The sequence below is a fragment of the Thermobia domestica genome, chromosome 8 (genome assembly GCF_964235325.1).
Source record: "Thermobia domestica chromosome 8, izTheDome1.hap1.1, whole genome shotgun sequence".
Lineage (NCBI taxonomy): Eukaryota > Metazoa > Arthropoda > Insecta > Zygentoma > Lepismatidae > Thermobia > Thermobia domestica.
Window position 1 is genome coordinate 290,002,017 of NC_137461.1, and position 11,648 is coordinate 290,013,664.

At 34.8% G+C, this 11,648-nt stretch overlaps 1 protein-coding gene across 1 annotated transcript in view; it reads left to right on the forward strand.

Moving 5' to 3' along the window:
- Positions 1-10,205, forward strand: part of LOC145693702 (putative malate dehydrogenase 1B) — a 97,578-nt gene extending 87,373 nt beyond the window's left edge. The window contains exon 5 of the mRNA XM_081769974.1: positions 7,395-10,205. Within this exon, the coding sequence (XP_081626100.1) occupies positions 7,395-7,969 (575 nt within the window). The 3' untranslated portion in view covers positions 7,970-10,205. The remainder of the gene's footprint in view (positions 1-7,394) is intronic.
- The last annotated feature ends 1,443 nt before the right edge of the window (positions 10,206-11,648 follow it).

Sequence of the window (11,648 nt, forward strand, 5' to 3'; positions counted from 1 at the left end):
CAATTGAGAGAGAACGATCTTGGTCATTTATAGCTTATTCTGCATTTGGTCAGTTCGCTGCTGGTAAATTGGGCTTTGATCATTAAACGACTTTCCGTCATTCGATCCATGGTCGATTGACGATTAAGTCTTTCCCAATAGGAACCTTCGGAGAAGGCTGCCGAGTCTGTTGATCACATCACGTAAAACTAATTTGATGGTATCCCATTCACTCGTGTAAAATAGTTCGGCGAATTAGACCGATGCATGCCGAGTCTTACTGTGTTTGGCCCAGATATGTATATTTGCTAATCCGTACCAGAAGCGTGCAGCAGGGGCGTTATTTGGGGAGGATAGGGGATCAATTTTCCTCGCTGCCTTTCAGAAGTCCATACCTTTTAATCGGTTGTAAAAACAGAAAGTCTTATCTCGGTGGAACATTTTGACCCCCGCCCTCTTCCTCTGGCAAAATCTAAAATGACGTTACTGCGTCCCAGCAATACGATGTTAAACTTTGTCTGTATTCAGTATTTGAGAGAGTTTTTTCCTGGCTAAATGGTTAGCGCTCGCGCCTTTGGCGTGGGAGACCTGGGTCCGATTCCCGGAGAGAGCTAATGTGGTTCAGATTCCACGTTAATCAGTAGGTCCCGTCTCATATAGCTTCGCTGCTGAAAGCGACGTTAAACTCAAAATCAACTCAACTCGATATTCGAGAATGGATTTGTTGCTCCTCTGACGGATTGTTTTGCCCGGTGCTTTTTATTCATTATACAAATAAAGCGCACAGTCAAGTTGTTTATTGTTCACCTCTGGTGTTTGGGGTTCCGGGTTCGATCCCAGCCCCCGCCAAGTGGACTTTGTGGTGGACTAACATCGTGCTCGTGGGTTTTCTCGGGGTTCTCCCGTTTCCTCCCACTTTCTTCATTCCACCATTTCACTCATCTCTCATCATCACCGTCTCCTTTAGCCTAACCGGCATAACCGTGGGACGTAAAACTCAAAGATTTCATTTCATTTTTTTTTCAAGTTGTTTGTTTGGCAAAATCAAGACATGTCTGGACATGAGGATGAACCTCAATAGAAACTTCAGAAACAGTAAACATTCTTCCAAATTTTATGTGAAGATGGACTGCAACATTCCACGTACCTTTCTTTCTCTATATTCTTAAGCTAACAGCATAATTATCATTATCTTATTACTCATAACTAGCAGTTGTTACAAATCCTACGTCGTTGAACTCTTCTTTCCATTTTGCAACGAATCATCATCTTCCGTTATTGATCATTAATTGGATGATTGTTTCAATAAAGAATCAATGCTGTATATATTGCAGCAATGTCGACCATCATAAATCGAAATATCCACATATGCGCTACCATGTGCTTGTTTCTTTATACGAAGCGTTTGTCAAGTCATTTATTCTCCTCTTTCTGCCACGTTGATGGGACTCGCCCTTAGCGCAGACAAGTGCAGAAACTCTTAACTGTTATGGAAGTAGACTGCTGCTGGCTGCCTTAATTTAGAGTTTAGGGGCGTTGTTATTCTGGCAATACTGTGATTTCTATGAATGGCAACACTGAAAATTCTTCAGGTTCATATTTTCTGTTGTAGAATAACATTATCTATGATTGTGGTAAGTTGCATTTCATTATCTCCTTTCACTTATGAATAAACAAGCAAAAGAAAAATGGTAAATTTTGTATTATTTTTAGTAAGGCAGGCTCTTAACCAGCAGGTTCTGTCGCTCATGCTGCGAAGTGACATTAACTCGTTAACTTGGGACATACATACATACATATATATTCGATTCGTCGCGAAGGGACCAACACGAACTATTGCAAGTCATGTGCATGCAGTTATTTATTTATTTATTTATTTATTTATTTATTTATTTATTTATTTATTTATTTATTTATTTATTTATTTATTTATTTATTTATTTATTTATTTATTTATTTATTTATTTATTTATTTATTTATTTATTTATTTATTTATTTATTTATTTATTTATTTATTTATTTATCTATCTATCTATCTATCTATCTATCTATCTATCTATCTATCTATCTATCTATCTATCTATCTATCTATCTATCTATCTATCTATCTATCTATCTATCTATCTATCTATCTATCTATCTATCTATCTATCTATCTATCTATCTATCTATCTATCTATCTATCTATCTATCTATCTATCTATCTATCTATCTATCTATCTATCTATCTATCTATCTATCTATCTATCTATCTATCTATCTATCTATCTATCTATCTATCTATCTATCTATCTATCTATCTATCTATCTATCTATCTATCTATCTATCTATCTATCTATCTATCTATCTATCTATCTATCTATCTATCTATCTATCTATCTATCTATCTATCTATCTATCTATCTATCTATCTATCTATCTATCTATCTATCTATCTATCTATCTATCTATCTATCTATCTATCTATCTATCTATCTATCTATCTATCTATCTATCTATCTATCTATCTATCTATCTATCTATCTATCTATCTATCTATCTATCTATCTATCTATCTATCTATCTATCTATCTATCTATCTATCTATCTCCCAAAACAACACCGACAACGTTTGGGAGGTGATTCCTGACACCCAGATAAGACAAAGTATAGACCAACTTTGGTGCACAAATGCTTCCTTTCGGAGTTATAGGCTGTCGGAAACAATGAAAAAATGAACTTGAAAGGTCCATAGTTCCAAAACTATGGGACCTACCGTAGTCAAGTCGAGACTTCACTTAGGAACTAGTATGTGCCTTAACCAAATATCCAAGTTTCAGAATCCTGTGCTACTTCCACAAGAATTTTTATAGGGGTAGTTGGTGAGTACTTCAGATTATATGCCCGTAGCCAAACTGCCTCTCTAAAAATTGTTACACAAGTACCGCAGGATTATGGAGAAAAAGTCCATATAAACATAGGGCCAAAAAGCGTTGTTTCAAAGTTACGGGATGCCGAAATCGAGAAAATTGTAACTTTGAGTGCATAGCTCGAAAACTATGAGAAATATCAACAGCGGTTAAACACATATTTGAGGAACTAGTACGCTGTCTATCTAAATCACCATGTTTCAGAGTTGGGACTTATCGGCGCAATGGATTTTATAGAGGGACCTGCGGTATAGGTTCCGCTCTTTCTCTCTTCTCTCTAAAATCATATGCGCCGGTGCAACCCAACTCTGAAACATGGTTATTAAGAGAGACAGTGTACTAGTTCCTCTAATATTTGTTTAACCGCCTTTGATATTTCTCATAGTTTACCAGCTAGGCAGCCTCAAAGTTACAATTTTCTCGATTTCAGCATCCCGTAACTTTGAAACAACACGTTTTTCGCCCTATGTTTATATGGGCTTTTTCTATTGTTTAGGTGTAAAGATTTCATCAGTAAATTTTGTGTATATAATAAATTAACAACACCCTGTATATACAGAATTGGTTGTTAAAAGATTAGAATAACACCACTGGTTAGGACTAGTGTTGTGAAAGCTTGCAAAAAATGGGTTAAAAAAAGTTTTTTTTACGGTTTTTTCCTGAGCTTGGGAAAAAACGGAAAGTTTGAGAAAAATTGGAAATTTCGAATATTTTACTACATTATGCTTTTAAAATGAAAACTATTGGGAAAACTCAGTTTTATTCAAAAGCACTATTTGTTGCAACAGAAAAACTTCATGTTGGTAAACTTGTATGTAACTGTAAAAGTTTTGTAATTAATGCACATCCACGAATAAACGATCGTAATATTGAAATTTCTCAACTTACGTTTTTCACGCGTTCGAAAAAAAAAAAAAAAAAAAAAAAACTATTCTGTTACTAGTAAAATTAACCTAATATAAAGATTTTTGTTCTCTTTCCAATTTTTCTGAAAAAAAAAAAAAAAAAAAAAAAAAAAAAAAAAAAAAACAGAAGAAAACGGTTCTTTACCAACAGGTCCAAAATTTCCGGAAATTTTACAACACTAGTTAGGATAATAAAATGGGGATATATTAGTATTTTAATAACAAACTATGAAGAAATCTGGAGTAAAAGAATAAAAACAAAAAGTATTGAAAAAGATTTTACAATATCTACGTTGCTTTCTCTGCTCATTCAAATGTAACAATTGTCCTTTCATTATGACCTCAACTAGCAATATTATAAAAAGTACAAATCCAATAAGTCTTGTAAAATATTTTACAATATTTGTGTTCTTTTCTCTGTTGAATCAAATGTTAACAGAACTTTCTTTCCACGTAACTTTTTGTTTATATTATTCCATCAACTACTGTCTGTTCCAAATGACAAGTTAAAGGAGCAGTAGAAAATTGTTTCTGATATAACATGTTTGATACTGTAAAGAAGCCATGACAAAAAATTATGATAAAAAAATGTCCATACTATTACAGAACCGCACTATGTTTTCGAAACTTGAAATTTACCTGAGAGTTTATCTCTTAGAACTAGTTTATCGAATGTCATTTTGTAGTTCATAGGATTAGCATGGAGCTAGATGGAGTTCGAAATACTCTGTTACAATAATATCCATTTTTAACTCCCCCCTTCCTCCCCGTTTACTCCACACAAAGCTCCTCATAAGAAAGAGTTACGCTTGCTATAGCTTTTTTTTATTGTTTTAACACTGATTCTTCTTTATCTCGTTTATATTTGTTTCATCCTTCCTTTTTTTTTTCATTCTAGTTTCGAAGGGGGAGGAGTCCGGACTCCCTTTGGGTACGTGCCTGGATGCAAATACAAATTTATTTTCCATCTTAAGAGATAGCAGCTTCCTGTCACATGTTCCACGTTACTGGAGCGATCTCTCTTTCTTTCATTTTTTCAAAATATGAATTAAAAGCCACAAAAATTTATTTTGAAAGTGTTTACAATGGTTTTGAACGCCCAATTTTCGCTCTACAAGCACGGTATATACGCTTCTACTAAGCAATAATTAAGAACAGAAGGCTGTAATATAGGTCATCGTAAACACTTTCCATCAGTGATGCCGTGGGAAATATTCCATTTTAAGGCATTTTTGACTAATTTTTCGAAAAGGGATAAAGGGAATTTTCGTCAAAGTTGGCAGTATATACGAGGGTGGGCTGATAAGTTCTCGGCCCGACCCAGAAGGGCTTGAGCTGCAGGCATGAAAGTGTGAGGTTATTCAACATAGTCCCGTCGAAGGTCAACACACTTGGCACTTCGATGCTGCAACTTACTTCTCCAACCCCTTAAAAAAAAAAAAAAAAAAAAAAAAAAAAAAAAAAAAAAAAAAAAAAAAAAAACCACCTCAAGGTCTGCAAGAAACTGTTCCGCAGCTGTTATCACCTCTTCATCACTGTGAAATTTCTGTCCTTTCAGTGCTGTTTTGAGTTTTGGAAACAGATAATAATCAGAAGGGGCAAGATCTGGCGAGTAAGGTGGGTGGTCAATGCACTGAAACGCTAGGTATCCTTGGGCGACTTCTGTTGCAAGAAGAAGAACTTCATTACACCTCGCAACTCCTCTTTGGTGAATTTAACATCTGGCTCCGCCATGGTTCATTCAATTACCTGTAAAATAAAAACCGTTCATGGTAGAATCATGAAATTTGGTACTTAAACATATAAAAGATCAATATTTCACACGACATCAATTACATCAGGGTAGTACATTCGGAAGGGGGTCGGGCCGAGAACTTATTAGCCGACCCTCGTATGAGGTTTTTTCGTATATTTATTTTATTGACGGTAACAAAATTCCCTATGAGCGGGAAGAACGCTAATGATGCTTGAATAAGCTTGAAATCAGTGTTGTCAAATTTTGTTATTGGAAAGTGCGTGTTATTATGAAAGTGGTTTATGCGGGAACTTGTGTATCTTAAATAAATAAATAAGTAAATAAATAAAATAAACTGAAGAGAGTAAATTACCAAATGACGAACAGACAATTTGTAAAACGTCACCATTAAATAACTAGAGAATGAAGTTTGTCTCGTTTCATTACGTTCAGTAGAACATTATGGCACAAAAGCGTGATGAAAATACCAAGTTCTGTCAACAAAATGTACTTGTTTTCATCAACGATTTTAATAACCTCTTTTAATTAAGGAAAATACTTCTTACGAGTTTACAAGATCGGTATTTACGAATAATCCACTCAAATATTGAAGGAAATAAGTGGCATAGAGTAGTTTCAATGTTCATATTTTATAAATTTTGTAAATTTTGTATTGTATAGTGTGTGGGAAATTTAAAAGCAAAATGAGAATTTCTGCCTTTTCAGATGGAATTTTAGAAGGTTCTAGGTTGGCATAACTACTTTCCACACCATGGTATTTTTGACTTTTTAAAGTTACCTTATCAACAAAGTATAAAAAATCTACAAAACACGTAGAATTTGTTTTCCTTTCTAATTTCTGTCACCGCATTTACCTCCTGTATGTTTATACCTTTCAAACAGAACTAATATGTTACCTCATTTTTCATACTTTCGTTTATACTATGCAACATAAAGATCAAAACGTCTTTTTGTATGTTCATTTTAAGAATTATAATTAGATATACACATCGTCTGCAGTATCTATCAGATCCCGATCTAACTGTTGCCAAATTTTATGCTTTAGACAGGAATACCTCTGATATAAGGCGGGAAAATTCACGTGCCGAATAATAGATTTGCAGTAGATGATCACTCAAATCTGGAGTGTTCCAAAATTTTGAATTAGGAATTACATTTCTGGGCTTTCAGCATCTATAGTCATGTTAGCCTGTGACGTATGAGGGATGACGTCACACCGCCCAGAAAACTGAGAGGAAGAAAGCGCAATGGAACCATTCTGGTATTTACCTGGTGTGAATGAGGAAAATTCAGGAAATAATACTCAGAATGGCATAAATGACTCTGTCATTTAAAGCTATTACATCTTTCCGACTGAGTGTCCCCAACGGAATCGAACCTGGGACTGTTCACACCAAAGGCAAGAGCTATACCGGACCACTGAAAAACTTTTGAGCGAGAGTGTAAAGTTATTACTGTAGAGACAGGGAATCGAACACTGAATTTCCACATGCTTACCACTGGACTATCTGCAACGATCAAGTAAGTCTTTGTTACTTATTTGCAGATTTTGAATTAATCACATAGGTATTTGCCAATATTTTGAAGACCAATTGATTTTCAGTTACGGCTCGTACAAATTTTAAGTTATTTGTTTCACAGCTAATATCAGTATGAAAGAATTCAGTTCCACGGCAGCACAGCAATGCGAGGCTTTGTTTTCTAAACGTGTTTCAGTGTCTGAAAGCATAAATGACTACAGAAAGAAGGCATAAATGCGCCTTGCTTCCTCATCTTAAATCTTTCTGAATTCTTAGCTACACTACGCAAATAATTATTACTGTTTTTATTTTTATATCTTCAGGGACGTTTGGGTTTCCTAGAAATCTAGTTCTTTCTCAGCCTGTAGAACTATCAAAAAATGGCTTCTGGAGACCATGCAGCTCCGTTCCACTGCCTGTAGACCGTTACTGTGGTTTGAATCCACTGATAGACACTGCAGTAATGTTGCTGGAGAAATATGGCTTAGAAGAGAAATATACAATTCCATTTGTTCACCTGAGTCGAGTTTTCGATTCCGATGGGTTCACCCTCAGGAGGATTGTTACCAGCGACAAGGCTTTCAAAGAAATTAAAAAATTCCGGGCGAAAGAGAAGGAGATTCTGAAGAGATTCGATGAACTTTACCTTAGTAAGGAAAGTGAGGGAGAAATTCCTCCGACTTCAATGGAAACGACCCCTCCCAGCTCTGTTTCAGAGGGTTTGGATGAAGAAGGAAGCGAAGAGAAGACAAAAGAATCAGTGGTTGATAATGAAGAGAGTGAAATAGATAAGGAAATATCGGTTCTACAAAATCTTGCAAAATTACTAGACAAATATGAAATAGAAATTCTTCCATCATCGTCCAGTTCAGAAGATGTTCTCAAGATAACAGATTAACTTAATGAATTATGGAGATTGCTTTAAAAAAATGAGAAAAAATGTTTTTTATGGCATTTTACTGATGATATTACAATCTAAGTCTTTTACGTCTTTTGTACTTGATTATTTTTGAGTAATAGACGATTTTTTATCTGTGATAATATGTGTTTATATCCTATTATAAAATCATTAATTATAAGAAAGTATAATTCCAATAATTAACTACAGATTGTAAAAATTCATTCATATAATATTTATTTCGTATCTTCTAGTGTTGTGGTGAAATAATTCTAATAGTCAACAGAACAGTAGCCAAATAAATATATACATATGAAAATGAAAGTGACAATGTTTGTGACTTCGCATCGCTTGAATTAGACGACCGATTTCAATCAGATTTTCAGCATAGATGAGGTGCGGGCCTGGGATGGTATTTATCATTTCAGTTTCACGGTGTAACTTAGAACAGGGGGAGAGAGATATAGAAAAAACTTAAGGAAGGGAAGGGGGGATATTTAAAAATGACCGAAATTGACTGATATTAGTGTCGAATCCATAATTTTCGGGATCACTGAGATGAGCAATGACACTTCCAATGCTGTTTAAATCCAAATTCAGTCCACAATATCAATATTTAATTTTTACTGTCATTTTTACCAAACACACGACATAAGGAGTTGTGCATTTAAAGATTTTATTTCAACCCAGCAAAGCGGGTAATAAACGCTAGTTTATACTAAAACTGAGAGTAATATGTAAAGAAGAAATATAAATCTTATAAACACGAAGATTTGCCAATAAATAAATTTAAAAAAAGGAAGTGTCGTTATAATTGCTTCGGAACAGATTAAAGATAGTGACACATTAGGTAAGTCTTTTAATTACCTTATATATAAAAATGAATGTATGTTTGTATATGTGCTTGTCCCGTTATACAACTGTACTCTATTGACTTGCCATACTTCAAAGTGGTTTTATCAAAGAGATGAGTTTGGAAGAGATCGTCTACAATTTCAATCACATTATCATTGTCTTCTTCAGACTAACATAGATATTGACGAAACTATAACAAATGAAACAAAAATGTTGAGGATCTTTATAAGTACGTAGTCTGTGCGCTCCATCCCTACACAGGCTGTTACCGAAAACTATGGGAACGAACCAGTGCCGGTCTGGCTAGGTCGGCTACTCGGCGATCGCCGAGGGCCCGAGAGCCTTCGGGAGGGCCCGGACGCATAGGAAAATAAATATTTAAAACTTAAAAAATAAATCAATTATCAGATGTTTAGAATACAAAAACAGAATTAACTACTGATAATTTTAAAACACAACAACATAGTTTAATGTAATGCTTGAAAACCAGTTAAAAACAACCAGTACCAGATTTACACATAACAAGCTATAGCTTAAGGCGCCACTCTTGTAGGGGCCCCCAAAATATTAAAAAAGTAAGTTGGATATAATGACATTTTTTCCTATCTAACTTTAATTTTCAGTTCACAGTTCATACGGTATCTTCTTTAATAACATTACCTAGATACAGTACCGGAAACTGTTTATCTCTTATACTATTTCCCTTCGGACTTTATAGTTGCTGCACTTTCCTTTGTGACAGTTTTCATAGATTTATTGTTCCTTTCTTTTCGTATTTTTCACGGGTTTTCCTAAAATTCTCTAACATTAACATTGTATTAATTCCCGACAAAAACGAGTGAAATAGTTTACTAAACATTTTTTTTATACAACGTCTTATAGATATTACACTTTTTATTGGTAGACAAGGGCTTGCTTACAGGGGTAATGAAGAAGCGTCATTCTCTCTCGAAAACGAGGGAAATCATGGCAATTTTCTCGAATTACTCTTACTTATTGCGGAATACGATGTCATATTGCTAACCCATGTAAATCAGTGTATTGAGAATAGTAAGAAAAAAAGAGCTGCTGATTTGAAAAGAAAGAAAAAAAAAGGGAAAAAGAGATTGACACAAGTTGGAAGAGAATCTCTAATTACTTTCCTGTCTAAACCTTTCCATCCACTCAGGTGACTTGTGAACGAGTTTTTCGAAATTGAAAATTGTAAAATAGACTCAGATATTCTTTAAGCGAGAACTTACTATTTCCTTTGATGTTGATGAATGTTGAGAGAGACTTGTTTATAAATTTGGACAAAAATAAAGTCATTGATGAAATTGCAGTGACAAGGGAAGTTTTGGAAAGAAAATTAATGTATTGATATGTTCCTGATACTTTGTAATTCCTGTGTGTGTCTGAGTCATTTTCAATTTTACAATTATGTGCTTTATGATATTGTAATCATTTATTAGTAGTAATCAATAATTTGCCTGTTTGTATTAATATAAATCTAGAATAAGCTTCACTTTGTTAGTGCATACCAATATTTTCGTCTTTTTACAGTTATGTGGTCATATATATGTTGCAATACACGTTAAATATTTGTCATTAGTTCTCATAGAATAAAAAAATGTTTATAACTGTATGGGTTTCGCATAATTTTGCCATATCAACACATTTCTCATTATTTCACTCATAGCTTCATTACATCATATAGTATGATGCTGAACTGACGCCGAAACGTATATCATGATTTATATCTACGTTATATTGCTTAAGTATGTTTTACCTTGTCATTTATTGTAACATAAATAGATTTAAAATACTTCAGAAACTTTTTTTTTTTCATAAAAAAATCTTTAACCATTGTTGTAAGTACCAAAGATACGCTGTGAAAAGTTTCTCGATCAGGGGGCCCACAACCAACTTTAGCCGAGGGCCCGTGATTGCTCCAGACCGGCACTGGAACGAACGCAGTGAGGAAAATATACGGAGTCATTCAATATGTAAGTTTTCCTAAGCTGTAAAGTATTTAACATACATTTGCAAACTATACATACGTGTGTAAGTGGGTCCTTCCTCACCTCTCTGCATAATCCCCACGAGATTCAGGTATTTGTCTCACCGTTGCACCAAACTGGCTATTTAGCACTCTACCCCCATTCTGCTTTACTTCTTCAAGAGACCAGGTCGCTTATGTCGAATTGCGTTTCCCTAAAGAAGAGTTCAGGTTCGACATACGCAACCTCGCCCCCACTCAGCACGCAAACAAGATACAAAATTGAAGAGTTAGAGTAGGAATGGCTGTCCCATTCTCTACACAGCCTCGATTTAACGCCGAGTGACTTCCATCTTTTCCAGTGTTTAAGTCTGCATTGCAAGGTGAACGATTCGAAATAGATGAAGAAGGGGAAGCGAAATGTGAGGAGCCAGAGCAGAGAGTGTTTGAACAGTTTTGTAAAGTGTTTGAACAAATTGCTGCAACGGTGAGACAAATGCCAGAATCTCAATGGGGATTACGTGGAAAGGTGAGGAAGGACCCGCCTACACATGTAGGTATAATTTACAAATGTATCTTATATATATATATTTAGAGCTTGGGAAACTCATACATTGAACAATCCACGTATCTTTACACACTCCCATGAAAGATTTCCCCCTGTTGCTATGAATACAAGTATTTACTCCATTTTAAACACATATCCAGAAAGAGAAATTAAAGTGATATGGTTTTCTACAGATCAAGTACAGAATGATGGTGAAAAGGTTTTATTTTTGTGGTTAGTACCCACTCACGTGAGTGTACTTCCTCTAGATAAGATACAGTAGAAAGATCGTTTTCGAA